Source organism: Ruditapes philippinarum, unplaced genomic scaffold (assembly GCF_026571515.1).
Source record: "Ruditapes philippinarum isolate M1 unplaced genomic scaffold, ASM2657151v2 ctg655_1_1_1_1, whole genome shotgun sequence".
NCBI lineage: Eukaryota > Metazoa > Mollusca > Bivalvia > Venerida > Veneridae > Ruditapes > Ruditapes philippinarum.
In genome coordinates this window covers 111,550-131,150 of record NW_026851787.1, presented here as the reverse complement: position 1 = coordinate 131,150, position 19,601 = coordinate 111,550, and the positions used below count along the sequence as shown (strand labels likewise).

Sequence of the window (19,601 nt, the reverse complement as noted above, 5' to 3'; positions counted from 1 at the left end):
TTTCACCCACGGCTATTCATTTAGCTATGTCTGTATCTCGCTATAATGATAAATCATTCGCTGTGTGGTAACGATGATGATTGTAATGAAAACCTTGAAAAAAATGATGGAAGGTTCATCTAGCTAGGTGCACTTTGCTATTTTCAATGGCGTTAAGAATGGTGGAAGCAATAAATTTTTGTTAACTTGTGCTAATTGTCCTGAATTCGGAAAAAAATGTGTCTATAAGTCTAACACGTTCATAATATCAGTTATTATTAATCAGTTTTAAAATATATTTTATTTGCTTTTAAATCTTCAAAATAGATCTATAATTTTCTTTTTGCTGGACGAGATTGGAAGAATGTGATTAAAGACAATACACTACTGGTCTGTATGGGAAATGTGGAAATAAATGCGATGGTGATCAGCAGCGTCTTGTGATGACTCCTGACATTTGATGAATTGTTGTATGAGATAAATTGGTGACTGATGTTAGTAGAGCTAGTAGTTTAGTTCCTTACAGTATTAGGTGAGGTATTTCCTGTTTAAATGTTTATTTTATACATTATTTTACAATGTGGAAGCTAGGTTTAGATCTACATGTTGAACAAATTAATTATTCAGTTATATTTCAGTATTTGTTATCATAGATGTGAATACATTGCCTTATTTTAGGGCCTGTTGTTTTTATGGTAAAATTAAGTATGCATGATAATTAACAAATTATGTTGGATAAGAAGGGGTTAAAATCACATTAAATAGAAATTGATAAATAAATAATGCACAAATAATTAAAAGATACAGACTTCAATGCAACATCAGTCACATGATTAAGATATTAGATAATAATAATTATAGTAAATTAATAAACATTATATAAAAATAAAATGATAACAATAAATTAATAGATAAATTAATAGTAAAAATAATAATAATGAATTGATAATAATAATAATAATGATAATAATAATAAATTATTAATGATGATAATAATAATAATAATAAATTAATAAAAATAATAATGAATTGATAATAGTAGTAATAATAAATTAATGATAATACTAATTTTAAATATTTGTCCTTGTTTGACTATGTTGTTTATAGGCTACATTATAGTACAGATTTATAACAAATTGTATTTGTCACACAATTTATTGCAATTTTAAGTTGACAAGTTGTAGTTCACTTTTCATTGTAAAATTTATTTTCCATTGTACCTTTTATTTACTTTACACAACCTAAGGCTAAAAAGATAAATATTTTAATATAATAAATGAATAGGTTATTTATTAAATTATTATGAACCTCTTTTAATGATTTAGACATAGTGAACACCATCCAAATATAAAACTTTAAATTTGAAAGTATATCATTTATTTTTTATTTTTTCTTATAGTTTGACCATACATAATTAAACTTAAAACTTTAATTTAGAGGTTAAAAGTTTTCCATTTCTTTAGGTTTTCTTATAATCTTATGCTATATGATAGGTACTCATTCCCCTAAACTAGTAATAAAAGTGAACACGCTTCTTAAATTTTTGTGTTAAACACTGTTGATAATATTTACACAAAATCATGCATTCAACGTTTAACTTTTATTTGTTGAATGTTGTTCAAAGGAAAATCATTCAAGACAGTTTTTTCTTGGCTTTAGTATAATTCCCAACTTTGGTGGAATTGCAAGACCAATTTTTATGTAAACTAATAGAGGGTATGACGTTTGATATTTAAAATGTTAATACAAATTGTGTTACTTTAATTTCAGTGTTGAAACAATATTTTATTGTGAGAAAGTACACCCTATTAAATTTCAAAATAACATGGTTATGATATTAAAATGACATTGTGCCTATTTTGTCATGGTCAAGTTATGCTGAATTGACTTTATGTTTCAAATAATTGACTGAAACAATGTTATTGACATACAGCTGATATTTTAAAATGTTTATGATAAAATATAAGTAAGCCTAAAATTTAAAAAGACTGTCCCAAACTTATATAAATTGAACATTTTGGGTAATTTCCAATCGCATTAATTTATCGTTCATAAATGGAAAGTACATTATAAAATTGAAAGGAATAATGGCAAGATTTAAACTTATTTGACTTTCACCTGTTCACTCATTATAATTAAAGCCTTGGATGGGCATTATGCATTATGTCAAAAATATCTATTACATACTGTTTAATACTGTTTACATTCTATTTAATTAGTGTCAATTAAATCATTTAATGTACAAATATTTTCATAATTTTGTAATAAATTATTATGCACTTCAGAGTCCATCTAAGCTCTTGATATTTATATAATTTTTGTTCTTAAAATGATTGTCTTTTTATCTTCATGGTAATAATATTTGTCGTTTTCTGTCTGGATTATTTTATTAACAATAAACATAGTAAGGCACATAAAAATACTAACTTTACAATGTTTAAATAAAATGATGCAAATACTTTGGCAATGTTCTAAGGTTTCTCTTTTTTCAAAATCTTAAATTACCATATTATTAAGCTAATTTTTTTTTCAGCAGCTATTTAATTTGATAATCAAAAATATCTTGGCTGATAATCAGCAAATGCTTTCTGTATTGCAGATTAATGAATGCGGCTTTCAATTAAAATAAAACGTAAATACATTAGTATTATTATAATCAATTTTTATTTAAGTCTATTAATTGGATGAATTGACTAATAACCAATACAGAATCAAACAACTTTTAACTGACAGTATAGCTGGATGCTGCAAACTGACCAGTGAAGAATATTTTGTGTAATTGCTTATAACACTGGCAGTAGAATTTATGTCCAACAAAAAGCTTAAATCATTATTCTTGAAGTTCGGGAATTTAGTATGTTTTTGGTTTAAAGACATTTTATTAGTAAATATTCCATGAAATCTATTATTAATTGTTTCAAATCTTTTTACAGCTCAGTTAAGTATATTAGTATAAGTACCTATTTTGAATATGCGCTTCACATGTTAGAAAGACAGTCCATGACTGACCAGGATGGGTGGTGTGAAATGCTGCAAATTGAAAAATATAGCTCGAACCTATGTACAATTGTGGCAACCTATGTACAATTGTGGGATAAAAAATTAGGACAATTTCTAACACGTTAATAGTGCATGCTATTCTAATGACAAGAGCTGCTAAGCATACTAAAATGTAATACCAGTGTTCTGCCTTGTCGACGATATGATGCAATAAATTGTTGCTAGTTTTCTTTACCACATGGAGTGCAAGTGTTTACATCATGCCATTTAAAAACAAATGGAAACCTGATTACTGTAACATTATTAAACATGTTGGTTGAATTGGAAGGATTCGAACCCATGGAGTGCAATTGGAAATATCTGCTCTCGGAGTCATGCAGGTCTCACGATCTTGATGGTCACTATTGTATTGGGCATATGTTTTCGGCGCGTTGGTTGGTGGCTGCCCCCGGGGGACCCTCGCCCACTTTGCGGCCCTCCAATCTGTCAGAACCATAATATTGAAAATTGGTGAAAAAACGTTGGGATTATGGAGTTCAATTATTATTAAGATGAGTGCTGACAAATATGTAGCGAGTTGCATACCTTTACTAAATATGTATATATAAATCATTTTTTATATTTTTTGTGGGAAATGAAGGTAATTGAATTAAAAGCATATACCAAATATTAAAACATGTTTCAAATGAAAAATACTGTAGTTTACATGGTTTTGGAGGGTGGGAGGGTTGTGGGGTGGGTGGCCGATCAGTGCGCCGAACACCTATGGCATAGAGTGGTTCAGGAAATGTATATTTGAAAAGTTGATGTGTTGATGCATAATTTATAGTTCAGTTGATTGAATGCACTTATTGTATACATGTATCTAGCACATATTTGAAGCAGTTTGAACGTTATTGCTAAATTAATATCTCGAAAAAATGCACTGTCAAATGTATATACATTTAGCTAGCACATATTTGGAACAGTTTGAATGCTCTTGCTAAATTCATGTCAAGAGAAATGGCACTGAACTCTAGATCTTGATGGTTACTACCCAAATTATTGTGTTTCAGATAGTGTCATATTTGATTTATGAGAGCTAGTATAATAGTATATGCATATTTGTTGGAATGCTGCTTTATTTGCTAAGTTGAATTACCTACATGGCAGCGTTGTATTATAAATCATAGAATGGCTGGGCACGACTAATTTTTTTTAAGTATTCAATTCGCCGGAGCCAATAATAGTATGATATTTGCGAAGCCAATATTATATGTTATTGGCGGAGCCTTCGACTGGAAAACGGGAAATCTCCCGTTCACCATCCGAAGTCTAGTGGCGGCCGGCGAATAGACATTTTGTGATACTGGCGATACTGGTTTCTGCTTCCCAGAACCAATTTCGCGCAACAGTGTCAATGCTGTGTTGTTGCTCATATACATTTGTTAAAATTGACTATTTTGTGAATGAAGAATTGAATGACTAGTATTGCTTTGATCAATTATTTTCTAGAACATACTGTTCCAAAAAGCTATACAGTTTGTTCCATTTGCTTGTTTTGATTTTGTGTCATTTGTTTGCTTTGCTATGGTTGCCCTAACAGGGTTTTGTATGCCCGGTATCCAAACCTTTTGGCTTTTATTAATGGAGTCGTGCCCATAAAATGCCAAAGATAAATTAAGACATTACTCAGTGAGATAAATTACATATGCCACTATGAATGACTATAAAATAAAATTAGTTAAAGTATGATATTGTTTTGTTGTTGTCCCAAATAATGATGACTATTTTTATAGAATAGTCTCTGTTATTTGGGGAACAACTTATACCCTGCCCTGGTTATGACGTAGGTACTGTATCTACGTCATATCCTTTTAACGCTGACGTCGAATATTGTAACAAGGAAGAAATGAATTGTTGAAAAAACCCACCCGCCCTCCTCGGTCAATTATGAGTGTGAAGTGTCAAAGATTTGAGCTTAAATATAATACTAGCGTCATGCTTGTTTCGTTGTTTCTGTCCTCTTTTGATACGGTATGTTTTCAGATTAACCAACATAAGCGACGTGTTTCAAGACAGCTAGCCCTACTAAATACCACGGAAGAGGTATCTTTTAGGAAAACTGCTTGGGCCAAAACCACCAGCAGAGAGAATTCGACAACGGTGCGACTCCAGAGATGTGTTCTATGAACTTTCAAATACTAGATTTCACATGTTGTGTCTGCTAAATTTGCATTTTGTGGCCGGCGAATAGACATTTTGTGATACTGGCGATACTGGTTTCTGCTTCCCAGAACCAATTTCGCGCAACAGTGTCAATGCTGTGTTGTTGCTCATATACATTTGTGAAAATTGACTATTTTGTGAATGAAGAATTGAATGACTAGTATTGCTTTGATCAATTATTTTCTAGAACATACTGTTCCAAAAAGCTATACAGTTTGTTCCATTTGCTTGTTTTGATTTTGTGTCATTTGTTTGCTTTGCTATGGATGCCCTAACAGGGTTTTGTATGCCCGGTATCCAAACCTTTTGGCTTTTATTAATGGAGTCGTGCCCATAAAATGCCAAAGATAAATTAAGACATTACTCAGTGAGATAAATTACATATGCCACTATGAATGAATAAAATAAAATTAGTTAAAGTATGATATTGTTTTGTTGTTGTCCCAAATAACTGTATAATATTAATTTCAGTTATAGTTTAAACCAAAGGTGAACATAGGGTTTTTTTAATGAGTCAGATCCCTTCATGTGTAATGGAGTTGCCCTAAAAGGGTAAGATGGTGGATATCTTGCCCTCTACGCATGATAATTGCTTATGTTTTAATTTCTTTACAACCTTATTCGCACCAGAAATTGATAATCAATAGATATTCGTTCCGTCTTTGAACTCACTAGAAACGGTTCCCTCTTTAAATTCGGTTCCCTCTTTGAATTCACTAGAAACGGTTCCCTCTTTGAATTCACTAGAAACGGTTCCCTCTTTAAATTCACTAGAAACGGTTTCCTCTTTGAATTCACTAGAAACGTGAATTCACTAGAAACGGTTCCCTCTTTAAATTCACTAGAAACGGTTCCCTCTTTGAATTCACTAGAAACGGTTTCCTCTTTGAATTCACTAGAAACGGTTCCCTCTTTGAATTCACTAGATATAGTAATATGTTTAAGAGTTGTAGGCTCTCAAATGGTCAAACTATTGAGTATTTGTAGGTTTTGCTGGAATTTGTTATTCATAGATGTTAAATTTTGGACACAACGGCGTGTTAAGAAGTATTGTCATACTGCCTAAAGTGAATATTACATTGACCCGTAAATAACTCTACATTGATAAAATGTATCACGTTACTTTATCAGACTCAATCAGACCGAGTCAGCAATTATCATTTCAAAGTATTTTTTCTTTTCCATATTATATAGGGATGTGGGGTTGTTTGAAAGTTTGGGGTCAATCTCCTTAATGTTTTCTCACAGTTGTTCCAATTTACAGAATACACGTTTGTGTCGCAACAAAGTGGTCAGCTTGTATTTCAATTTCTTCATTCTGTAGCTTAACACATACTGTCTGATATTTCAGTACTGTCCAGTTCACACCCAATTCTGTAAAAAAAACTGGTTTTTATTTTTCGGATGGTGTCATATTAAACCCTTGCAGACTTTTTCTCAGAGTAATCCCATCTGATGTATGTATAAATTGTTGTGTCCACACTTGAACTATCAAGTTTCAATATTTATTTTGTGAGTAGCTGAAGTAAAACGTAAAAGTGGACATTTGGCATGTTTTTTTTCTCATTCCAGATTCAACTGTTTTGGGGTTTTTAAGTCCATAAAATAAGAGCATTTTGTCAAATTTTCAACATCCATATGTAAACAAATTGTTTAACATATATAGGTTCAGGTTTCATTGTGTGGTTCATAAAGTCATTCCGTTGGTTCGATATTGACCCGGCCCTAAAGGTCACTTGATTTATTATATAATATAGACTTATAAAGGAACAACACACATGGGACTTATTATATGAAACACAAACTATGAATCCAGAGCTTAGATATTTGACATGTGAAATCACTTTGTGGACCACAAAAAAGCAAGTATTAATCATGCCACCTGGGTCAATATTTGCTCCAGTCCGTGGGTCACTCAGTTATCATAGTTTTGTATAGGAAAACAATTTTCAGTCTTATTTTGTGAAACTACAATGCTAAAATATTTAGTATGTACCATTACCTTGTGAATCTAATCCCTGCAAAACTGATACTGATTATGCCCCTTTTCTGATACAAACTTATGTAGGATAACACATTAAAGTCTATTTGAAACTACAAAGCCCAGTGCTTAGATATTTGGTACATGTATGTAGCACCAATTACTAGTAGTAGATTTCAACATTATGACGCTCAAGTCAAAATTGACCCGGCCACAAGTGTCACTTGTTATGTAGACCAAGTTATAGTTTAGTTATATGTGGATAAATACTATGCCTGTATATTTGGCATATATGATTGACTGACTATAATCTTTGAAACACAGAAGATACCAACGCTAATTCGTAATGCATAATTTCTTTAATACATCATTTGCTTGTTTACACTGCTTGCACAACATTTGAACGTACAGAGTCGCAACTTTTTTCGGCCTTTCCGTAAAGGACATCGAACACAATTGCAAGAATTTCAGAGAAAGGAAACTCCACTACCGGCCTAAACTATGCTACAAAATGTAATTTTCTAAACAAATAGTAAATGATTGGATTAAATCAGTAACTTTATTTCACTGTTTCGTGTAAAAAAGAATAGACAAACAACATTATTTATTATCTAATTACTATATTTCAACAAATCACAAGTAGCAACACCATATCTCTTTAGCAGTATTTCGGAAATGATTTTAATACAATACCCAAGCGATAATCTATAATTCATTATTATTGTCATGTATATTTTTCAATCATTACCAACATGTCTTTATTTTTACGGATGTCAAATTTGCATTATTGCAAATAGCGCACATTTTTCCTTTGTTAACCTTAAAAGAATTCTTTCAAATCCGACGGCTATTGGTAACCGGTGAGGTGTTCAGAATGTTATGATTTTACTATTTGACTTTTGAAACTCTACGAATACGTACATGCGCGACACAATGTTTGTTTCGTTATGTCCCTCGCATCATCTAATTGCTAAAATTACATGGTGGTCAAATGAGTTAAGTTCCTAGATGACATTAATAACAGCTTATTGTACTATTTCATATACATGTTTACGTTGATATTACTCACAAATAATGTTTTTCTAAAACTTCATACAACAATACACTCAGTGTCTTTATTTGCTTGTTTTTGTTCAACAAAACAGGCTCGTATTACCTCATCAAACACAAATTTGATATTCTCCCCCGATTTCGCCGAACATTCAACATACTTGACAGCTTTTATCTGTTGTGCCAAACTTCTACCCTGTATTTGAATAAAATCATTATTTTAAGTTAACAATTGTCTTTGAATTAGCCGCTAATCTCATGTATACAAGAAAATTTCTTAAGCAAGGCAGATAGACGTGTATATCGTTTGATTGAAAAGGAAGACACACTTACATTCACTAACAAAATATCGGTAAACATGCCAAATGTAATTTTGAAATTTACAAAATAGTAGTTAAATGCATTATGTAAATGAAATGCATGTAAATTCATGGGAAGGAAATTTTTCTTCATAAGATAATAAAAAAAACCCCAACACATAATAGAATATATAGATATTTTACGGACAAAATGTATAATGCATGTCGTATGATTTCTCCATAAACAGTGACGTAAAGACTGACAACATTAAGCACAGTGTTTGAAATGATTATGGTGCCGGAAGATTTTTTTTTACCTCAGTCAATGTTATTAATTTCCTCGACTTTTCATCTTCTTCCCTAGAATCTCGCAAGTCCTTTTTTGTTCCAACTAATATGATCGGCGTATCTTTACAATGGTGCCGTATTTCTGGATGCCACTGAAGTGAAACATTGTATATATGTTACATTTGTATGGCAAACTTTATTTTTGCAGTCAGATACCTATCAACCCGAACACTTAGTACAATGTATCTACCACATGCACATTGTCTCATAATTATTGGCAGTATAAACGTATTTTGTAACATGAGTGTTGTACATTTTTGATATAAGATACCGCTGTCTTAATTTTCTAACTGCATTTGATAGATTAATTTCAATGTGTAATGTACATGTAATGTTTTTTATGATGGAACTTGGATATCTAAAGACTAAGATAATGCATTTCATGATTACCTGTTGTGTAACATTGTCATAACTATCCTTTGAATCCAGAGAAAAACATACCAGAAAGACATCCTGGAAAGAAACGAATTTGATAATCAGAAGGTGATACACTCTCGTTTGTGGTGTTTAGATTTTTAGTGTCGAAAATACCAGAGAGAGAATGATTAGTCATCTCCTTTCAAAGTATTGATTTTATATTTAGAAATAAACATAATTTTGATTTTTTTTTTAGATTAGAATAAGTATACATATTTATTACTGTTTAGGTATCGGACAGTATTTGAAAGGAAAATAAACATGTAAATAGATATGGTTAGACGAACTGTTTGTGGGTAAGACAATGGTCTGAGTCGATCATACTCGTGCTGTCCGGCTGTATCCCATAGGCTTATACAGCATACACGTCCATCTACCCTCACATTGGCCTGATAGTTTTCAAACCTAAAAGAAAGGTATCAATGTAAGACTATTTCAATAACAAAATTACAATGTAAAATAAATGAACAAGGCCTTGTGTCTTATAACCCAAAGCTTAATCAACCTTAATAAATATGTCATTAGCTTACATAAGTCACATAGCGTTAACCCAAGCCCACGTAAAACTTGCATACCATATACTTTAGGTATTTCAATGATAATAAAATTTATGCCACATAAATCATTCTTATTATCTGATAATCATCCTGGGTTTAGTTTATATGACTCAGCATTTATTTTCTCTTGGCTGTCTTTGTTTTGAGGAAGTTTGCGGATGACTTCATCTTTCATCTGATTAGTAAAACGGGGCGATCTTATCTACATCTCGAATAATCACTAATAAGGAAACTACGTGATCAATTCTTCAACTGTACTAAATACACTATTCGTCTGAGTATTCAAACTGTTCAGATCAATTAGGTTCTCGGTAGAAAAGTACATTTCAAAACTAAAGGTTCTGTGTGAAAATATAACATTGCATAATTTAAGAAGTCTTACTGATCTAATTGACATAATATTTGTCATGTAAATATACAAAATATGTTCAAATACAAAATGTGTTCAAATTATTGCTACATATATTTAAATGTCTTCCAAAGTTACTCATATGAAATACAAATTTTGTATGTTCAGACATTCCGAAACGATACACGCGCAAAACTACGACATAAAAGTCCCGAATAAATCAAATACTATTGATAATTGCTAAATGTTGTTTATTAGTTTAACATAATGATATAAAATTATCCTCGAATTTTCTTTCATAACTTTATTCAATTATGTCTGGATAAAAACATTTCAGGTGTTATTTCTTTTACAAAAAGTGATGAATTAAAATAATTCAAATATGTATCAGATACCTAGAAAATTTGGTTTGTTTTAACGAAAAATGTATTTTTAGCTAAAAAAGAAATATTAAACATTTAACATATCTTTTAAAATAGTTTTATTCACAGGAATTTGAGTTCTTAATACATTTTTTCACAATAAAAAGACAACAAAATAAACTAAATTATACTTACACTGTAGGTATATATTCTCCAGGAAATGCATCTTGTGTATAAGACATTAGTAAACATGTTTTTCCGACACAACTGTTGAGTGAAAATATATAAATATATATAGTAATTAAAAATAACCAAAAACAATAGGTATATGATAAAAGGAAATCAACAATTTACGAACGTACACTAAGTTGATAAATTATCCTATTTTATTATAATTGTATACCTATATGCTCGTGTATTTGTGTTTGTTTCACATATCACATTTCAGAAAGGTTGATATTTTATTAAGATTAAATAAAAGTAAAAACTTTCTAGAACAACATACCCGTCTCCAACAACAACACATTTAATAGGCAATGAATACATTGTGACTGTATAAAATATATGTTAATATTATTTTATTTCTTATCATTTTATCCGGTGACACAATTTTAAAGAACAATTTTCAGACATATATATGTTCAACTGGAAGTTAATCGTGTATGTATATAAACTTCCTATGGTAATATTTGCAATTAAAGAAGAGAAGAGATCATTTCTTGTATTGAGGTTGATCGGTCATCGAATACATTAAACTTAAGTTCAATGACTAATTCACACACCTAAGTATACAAGCCAACGACTTCCCTCTTCTTTAACATAACAAGACGTATATACGTGTATTTGAAGACACCCTGCATATTATTAGATATTGTTTTGTCATATTATATGGTCATGTAAGAACAGTTATATTGTAAACAATGTTTAAAATATGGCCATTTAACCTATCAAGAATCTTTATTACGAATTTTTAGCAAACTTCCTTATTGTATGACATGAATGCCACAAATTTTGAAAAACATTTCGTACTAGATTGCTTGTATGAGTGAACTTTGAATATTTAGTTAGTAACTTTGTTTGAAAATAAAAGACGTTACTGAAATTATATCCGCGTTACTAACTACTTCGTTATAGGAAAAGAACAGCAAAATTATCTTGTATGTGTATTGACTGTTGTTTGTAACTCTAGTTGAGGTATATGTCATTTCATTTAATTCCTACTTTTTGTTACTTTCTAACTTCACCACTCCATGCCATGAGATATCAGTCAAAGAGTCATCATTTACGTTCAAGCATTTTACCACAGCCATGAACTTATTTTTGTAGAATTTACATAAATCAACGAGCAAATGTACAACATGAAAAATGAGTTAAATTGATATCCCTTTTACGCGTTAAAAAGACTTTTTAAGATTTCAGAAAAACTTCTTTAGATTAACAAGACTGCTAAAGATTCGAATGCCGTCGTACTGCAGTATGATATTGTTTGTATCACCGACACTGTAAAAATCATGTGGCGACTTTCCAGTTCCACACCCTAGCTACACATATTTCATATGACCATTATCATTCATTAAAAGGTTATGTATTTCCAGCTTTACTGGTGAGTACATGTGCGGGTAAGCTGTTTTATGTTGATGAGTGTAACCTTTTGTCAAGGAACAAGAGAAAAAACTCAATCAACATTAAAAATTTTGAATACAATCAGAGTAGTCTCTCTTATACCAAAACACAATAACTGGCAATTGTTAGCATGGTTAAACTAGTACATGCTTTTATATACCCTTTCACCCTTTTTATAAGGAGTCCTTGCTTTTATATATAATGGACATAGAGAACAAACTTCATTACTATAAAAATGACTTATAAACTGTGTGGAGATTAACAATAACTTTATTAAAGTATTTCTGCAGCGAAACTACCTTTCATTAATATAATAATGTCACAATCGTATTGAGAATAATGTGCAGTCAGGTTAGGTCCATGACCTTCGGAGCTTACCTGGCTGCCATTACGTGAATAATTTTTACGGGGAAATATATTTATGAATAATATACCCTATATCCACTAGACAATTGTTTACTCCAGTGTTGCAAGTTTCTGAACTTTTACAAACAGTTTCTATATCAGGTGCAGTATCACATTTACAACAATGTCCGTCTATGTTAACCCATATGCTGTAAGTGTTAACCTATATGCTATAAATATTAGCCCATATAAATGTTAACTCATGTGTCATAAATGTTAAACCATATGCTATAAATGTTAAACCATATGCTATAAATGTTAAACAATATGCTATAAGCTATATTTTAAATATCATTAATTTGATAAGGGATATCATATTGTATTGACTCCTAAATAAGTTTATTCATTGTACAAGAGCAAAACTCAATAATCATTACATAAAATCATATTTTATTTTAACATAGTATCAACAGTGTTTTTTTTAAAAAGACATGTTTGTTAAATAGGATAATGACATTGCTGTTAATATACGTTTTAATACGGTCAAAATTATTTATTGTTTTGATTACTGCAATGGTGAATAAGTTTGGTTCAGACGGTCACCTACGTGTGTGCATAAAATTTGCGTTTTGCTTTTTATGACATATTTCTCGATTCAAATGCCATTAATTCAAAAAGATTAGTTAAAAGTACAACCGCTAAGAAGAGTTTATACTTGAATTACTTTTTATTATATACCCGTGCCGCTCTTGACAGTCCGTAAAAATGGTATTGTACGGCCGTGCATTTACGAACGTATTTTCAAACAACATTTGCGTAATACAAACAAAGCTTAAAGACGGCTAAGTTTCAATGAAAAGAGGTCTCTTTTTAACTGAAAAGAAAAGAGTTCTTATTATGGGTATGTGATTGACTGAAACACTTTGTATATTATACTGTGTATACCATGAAATCTCAGTTCGAATGCCGTTACTACAATGAAATAGGCCCATTATACCTCAGAAATGCTTTTATTTTTATTTCTCAGAAGCTTTTAAATTTGTACTTTTACAGTATCCATACTGTTTCTCATTGGCTTATTACCTGAACCATCGTTTTCATCTGTTGCCTTTTGACAATAAGTACAATTTTAATGAATAAGTATTTGTATGGAAGTCAAAATACTTCTTTCTTACATTTTGCTACTTTTATTTCATGTTTGCCCTTTCTAAAGAAGTAAAGTTTTTGAGGCATAATGCATCTTTAAAAGTTATACCGCACGTTACTTGACTCACTTTTGTTTATGTAGCTGTTACTTTACAAGTGTCTTTTTCCCGAACTTCAGTAAAATCAACCAAAAGTTGCTGTTATTTTATGAACGAGTCATTGATAAGAATTGGCGGGAAGTATTTCCTGAATCAGATAAATATGACCGAGGCGCTAGGCGAGAGTTAAATATATTCAGCAAGGCTATACTTGTATATGTTTATACAAATATTAGTGAAACAAACATAAAAACTACTAGCATATACAGTATAAATAATAATTGCTGAATGATACCAGTGTTTCAAACATACTACTGGAGGAAAGTATTGCCTTGCTGGCGTATATATTAACCTCACACCGGATGATTTATATCTCATTCAGGCTATAAATCTCCCGTATATCCCAGTCAGGCTATAATCTCCCGTATATCCCAGTCAGGCTATATTCTCCCGTATATCCCAGTCAGGCTATATTCTCCCGTATATCCCAGTCAGGCTATATTCTCCCGTATATCCCAGTCAGGCTATATTCTCCCGTATATCCCAGTCAGCAACTGAGATAATGCAATCTGTTATTGATGACAAGTTCATTATAGATACGTACACGCTTCCGTTTTTCACAGAATAGTTTACAAAGTGTTTAAGCCAATCAAAATTCAAGAACTTATTATACGTTATCGTAAACATGTATGTTCGTATCATTGAAGTGTTCACTAGGTTTATCAAATGACCAAATTACTTTAAAACATAATAAAGACTTTGTTGTATTTTATTGCAGCTTTTATTTTTTTGACTAGTTTTTAAAAAAAGATAACAAGTGATGTAAACAAAGAACGACATTGAATGTTTATATATTTTTACATCATACAATATTGTAGAATCATTTCAACGTTCACGTGGGTATTTCTTTTACATTATAGGGAGAATGATAAATGATTCAAGTGGCTTAACAAGATAAAATGTTCACAGTTGATTGGTTCGTATTTGTATTCATATTAAACTGGAAATGTTACGTGACGATATTCTACTTTTTTTTCTGGACCCGTTTATTATGCCAGGCACACTCTTGACTCGCAGACCTGTGTTATTTGTTATGCCATTGTACTATTTCCAATTGACCCATTTCACAAACAGGGAGACATGTATATATATGCACAATGTTATATATCATCTGCTCTCGTATTTCTATAATTGTAGTCAAAACAACCATAATCTTCTTCTATCTTCCTTTCAATATCAATGAACACATGTTTTTGTCTGTAATTTTCGTCAAAATATTTTACATATTGGATTCCTATTCCTATGAATGTGTGGTGAAAAGCAAGCTCTGATGGCCTCATCAAAAACCAGCTTGACATTTTGCCCTGTCTTAGAGGAACATTCTACATACTTCACAGCTTTGATTTTATGTGCCAAATCTCTGCCCTAAAAACATAACATTAGAGCACATTAGTTGGATAAAGTAATGCAAAAGAATCAGCACAAATGCGACACATTTAAAAGAGTCATATTTGGTAAAGTTAAACAAATAGGACAAAAAAAGAAGAAACTGTTACTTGGAAGAACCGGTTTCATTTATAAACTACGAACATACATGGAGGTATTTCGATTATACATGTATATTTTGTCTATGATGTGTGTCTTATACATAGATAAAGAAGGATATATGTAAAGGGTGTAGTCTTAACTCTTTATAAATATAAATAAAATTAATATAACTTAAAATTATTGTAGTGCTCACGCTTATCCACACTAATAGTATTTTGTAACAGCGATTTTGTAATCTGGGAATTACAATATATTACATTAACTCGTATGTCTGCAGTAAATCTTGAAAGCTATTTCCTTCTTCAAAATATAATGGACTGTATTAAAGATTTGCTATGAATTCTTCAACGGTTGTCGCCTGGCTTAGAACCGTTTATGTATAGTCATATAACCTTTCAAAAAATATAATTTCGTATATGTTTTTATATAACTAAGAACATATTAAAATAGTTTATAATTGTATCAATTACCTCAACAAGGGTACTTCTCACTTTTTTCCCATTTCCTTTAATATCTCTCAAGTCCGTTTTTGTTCCAACCAGTACTATTGGCGTATGAGGACAGTGGTGTCTTATTTCTGGGTACCACTAAAATAAATATCAACTTATATTATGATAAATAGCATAAAGAAAGGATCGAAGACGATTAAACAAAACTATGCGAATGTTCCGTAATGATATTAAATCATTTAGGAATATTATACTGCAACATACTGGCAAATGTATCCTTAGATTTATATATTATAATAAATGGTACATGTATACAATTAGTATTAATTTGTAAATACTATTATTTTTGTATGTGTAATAATTAGAGAAATTAGAGAGTCTCTTAATGCACAGGTTCATAATAGAGACATGTATATAGTTTTAAGTGTGTTTCGTTCTTTAAATATGGAGGGACTTAGAGTATATACTTAGATGTTGAAATAAACAGATTTAGCAAGTGCTGATAAGGTCATTTTGTAAGCAATCTTTAGGTTATTGTTATAAATAAAGTGATATATGTAACATTAAGTCGATTTTCTATTTTATCTATATTTACCTTTTGTTTAACATTTTCGTAACTGTCTCTTGAGTCAATGGAAAAACATACCAGGAAGACATCCTGCAATCAAACATTTCATTCGTAATTTATAGAAATTGATTCTTATATCAAAGTCGCATTTCTTTCGCAATTTATAGTAATTAATTCAAATAAAATATAGCATTTACTTCGTGATTAATAGTAATTTATTCAAACAGCATGTCCATCCATGATTCAGGCTGAATTTTAATCTGAGATAATTTCATCTTACTGTCTGAACACATTGCTATTTATACTCGGACGTTCGTTTTGGGGGAATTAAACCATTTTTTCAAAATGTTGTTTACTGTTGTCTGCTGTCTACAATTACAAGTAAAATTTTCTTTCTTTTTTCTTAGCATTGAATCAGTTATGAATAAAGCCAGCAATATTCCAAACGATAATATAGCAAAATGAAGAAAGATTGTAATTACTGTTTGTGGATAAGCGAGCGGTCTAAGTCGGTCGTACTCGTGCTGACCTGCCGTGTCCCATAAACTTATACAACATACACGGTCATCTACTCGCACATTAGCTTGGTAACTTTCAAACCTGTAATGTAAAACTTATTTATACAACATATTATGAATGATATGTCTTCATTAAACAGTAAAAATATGTTTTATTTTACAGTTAATAGTAACCATGAAGTAGTATGGCACTTGAGTTTGATACCAAGGAAAAATAAGATCGAATTACCAGTAATGTATATAACTTTATTCTTTTTTTTTACTTTTGATATATATCATAGAACATTACGTTTCAAAGATAAAACATTTACGCCGAAATAATCTTAAAACGTTACGTTTTCGGAACAAAACAGCATATATTTTTATTTTTAAAATCGACAATATGTATAGATGGTGTACACGATTTGTTGTTGTTGTTTTAGTGTCAAAGTCTATAAGTCAATACTTACACTGTTGGAATATACTCATCAGGAAAAGCATCTTGTGAGTACATCATCATTAAACAAGTTTTGCCAACACACCTGCAAATAAAACATGAAATATACAAATAAAAATATTCTTTTAAATTTCGTACTGAATTTAATGGTAGGGTCTACACGCATTAGTGAAATAACAACATAACATAACAACATAACTTACCCGTCTCCAACAACAACACATTTAATAGGAAATGCTTGCATTATTTTCTGATTGTATTATTACTGACTGATTACTGATTATTTATTTCAATACTTAAATTCTTGATTTTGTTCGTCTTATATAGATATGCGATTAAATGTAAACAATGACTAAATATAGATATCTAAATATAAAACTAAAATCCACATCTATAAATAGAATACTAGTCAATTGTAATTTCTTTTCTTCCTGGTATAATTCGGTTATTTCACGATATTCTCAATACGTAAAATTGACATGGGATTATACTTATACATGCTAAATCGTGTTTGTTTACTATTTTAAACACTTGAAAATGTTGTTCTTTAAATTTTGACTTTGAATGATAATATAGTAACTATTTATTTAACGAATGATCATTTGTATTCATATATAAAATATCATAGCTTGATAACTTGATAATTATGTTATATAAACATACGTATATTCTCAGGCTCACCTAATCTAACATTATAATTCAAAGCTTGTTAACGTAGCTTTTATTTTATAAAACATGTTACTTGGTTGTTATAAAGGTGTACATTTACTTGATAGAACATGTCTTGCGTTTAAACGGAAGACACACTCGTTGAGCGTCAAAAAGTAGCAGTTGTTTTCTAACTTTTATTTGGTCAGTTTATCACATTAATTAAGAATTGTCAATTGCATGATACTTTCAAATAGGCTACTGATAATAGTATAACATTAATGTATACTGAATGAGGCGGAAATAAATATATTACACAAACATATGTTTATGTGAAATGTATGTGAAATAATGAGATAGTAGCAATGAATGCAACACAATTATCTGCTATTTTACAGTCTGCATTACACACATTTCTATGATAAATATAGATTTAGTTATATAGATACATACATGTTTTGCATGCATACATATTTGGTTTAAAATTTGTTTTATTTATTGAAAACATGACGGTGCAAATCTAAAACATCACACTTGAATGTAAGAAAGTATAATGGAAGATACGGGGTTGACCTGCTGATTCTTTTTTAGCATTGATATATCATTTCCAGAATGTTAGATAAATGCTCAGGAATAAGATTAAAACTTGCAATATTCAGAACTGAGAATACGCAAGATTTGTCTGGCGACCGAGCACAAATGTTTTGTTGTTGTTGTTTTTGTTTTTTAGAATAAATCTTACCTACCATTTCTATAAATTTTTTACTTATGATCTTGTTATATGAGTAACTAAAACGAACCTTTAACACTTATTTATCACTATAAACATTGACAATATGTGGTGATGGGATTTCATTTTGTGGTGAAAGTTGAAATATTATGACTTGTTTTACAAATACATCTTATACTTAACTATCATTTCCTGTTTACTATATATTATCGTAAGTAGACCAATGGATTTGTAATATAATTTCTAAGTTCCTGTTTGAACCAAATGACCTACCTTTTGTTTATTGTTTGACTACACACCCTTTTTTATAGAAGTTCGAGTGTGACATTAATACAAATAATGTCTTGATAGTTTAAAAACAAAACTTGAAAGTTATTTGATTATTTCGCCGCTTGAATGTTAAATGGTCAAATGTAGATAGATGTTCTACTACTTTATGTTTAGTACCTACCACTTATTTTTCTAAACATACAACTTAATTGTTCAGCATCGAACAGCTAGATTTGTATGTCTATTTGTCATATGGCTATATTTTTAGGTATCATACCACAAAATGCGATTTATAAGCATTGTGATTTTAAAGTTTAATAGATGGATAGTTAATCTGTCAGAAAAGTTATTACTTCTCAAAAGAAAATCTTTGTCAATTAGCACTCACCTTAAAGTTTAAAACCAAAATATTATAAGTGGTAAAGAGTAAATTGAGTATATTATCAGAAAACTATCTAAATCTGGAATAGGAAGCGATAAAAAACAAAATTACATGTATGGGAAGTAAGCAGTAAAACAGCAGTAGCAAGAGCAAAATAATTAAACGTAAAATTGTCCCAGAAGAAGCACAGCAGTAGCAGAAGCAAAACTATAAACGTGAAATTGGCAGTAGCACAGCAGTAGCAGTAGCACTGCAATATCAGTAGTGCAGCAGTAGCAATAGCACATCAG

The 19,601-nt window shown here is 30.5% G+C and overlaps 2 protein-coding genes across 2 annotated transcripts; both read right to left on the bottom strand.

Moving 5' to 3' along the window:
- Positions 1-7,792: 7,792 nt before the first annotated feature.
- LOC132739587 (ras-related protein ced-10-like) lies at positions 7,793-11,224 on the bottom strand. Its single transcript, XM_060727325.1, has 6 exons — positions 11,056-11,224; positions 10,746-10,817; positions 9,570-9,687; positions 9,256-9,318; positions 8,835-8,957; positions 7,793-8,414 (listed from the first exon to the last, which is right to left on the bottom strand). The coding sequence occupies exons 1-6, from the start codon at positions 11,094-11,096 to the stop codon at positions 8,259-8,261; spliced, it is 573 nt and encodes a 190-aa protein (XP_060583308.1). The 5' UTR covers positions 11,097-11,224; the 3' UTR covers positions 7,793-8,258.
- Positions 11,225-14,531: 3,307 nt separating this feature from the next.
- On the bottom strand, positions 14,532-17,639 carry LOC132739597 (ras-related C3 botulinum toxin substrate 2-like). Its single transcript, XM_060727337.1, has 6 exons — positions 17,485-17,639; positions 17,295-17,366; positions 16,810-16,927; positions 16,355-16,417; positions 15,781-15,897; positions 14,532-15,187 (listed from the first exon to the last, which is right to left on the bottom strand). The coding sequence occupies exons 1-6, from the start codon at positions 17,523-17,525 to the stop codon at positions 15,032-15,034; spliced, it is 567 nt and encodes a 188-aa protein (XP_060583320.1). The 5' UTR covers positions 17,526-17,639; the 3' UTR covers positions 14,532-15,031.
- Positions 17,640-19,601: the final 1,962 nt, after the last annotated feature.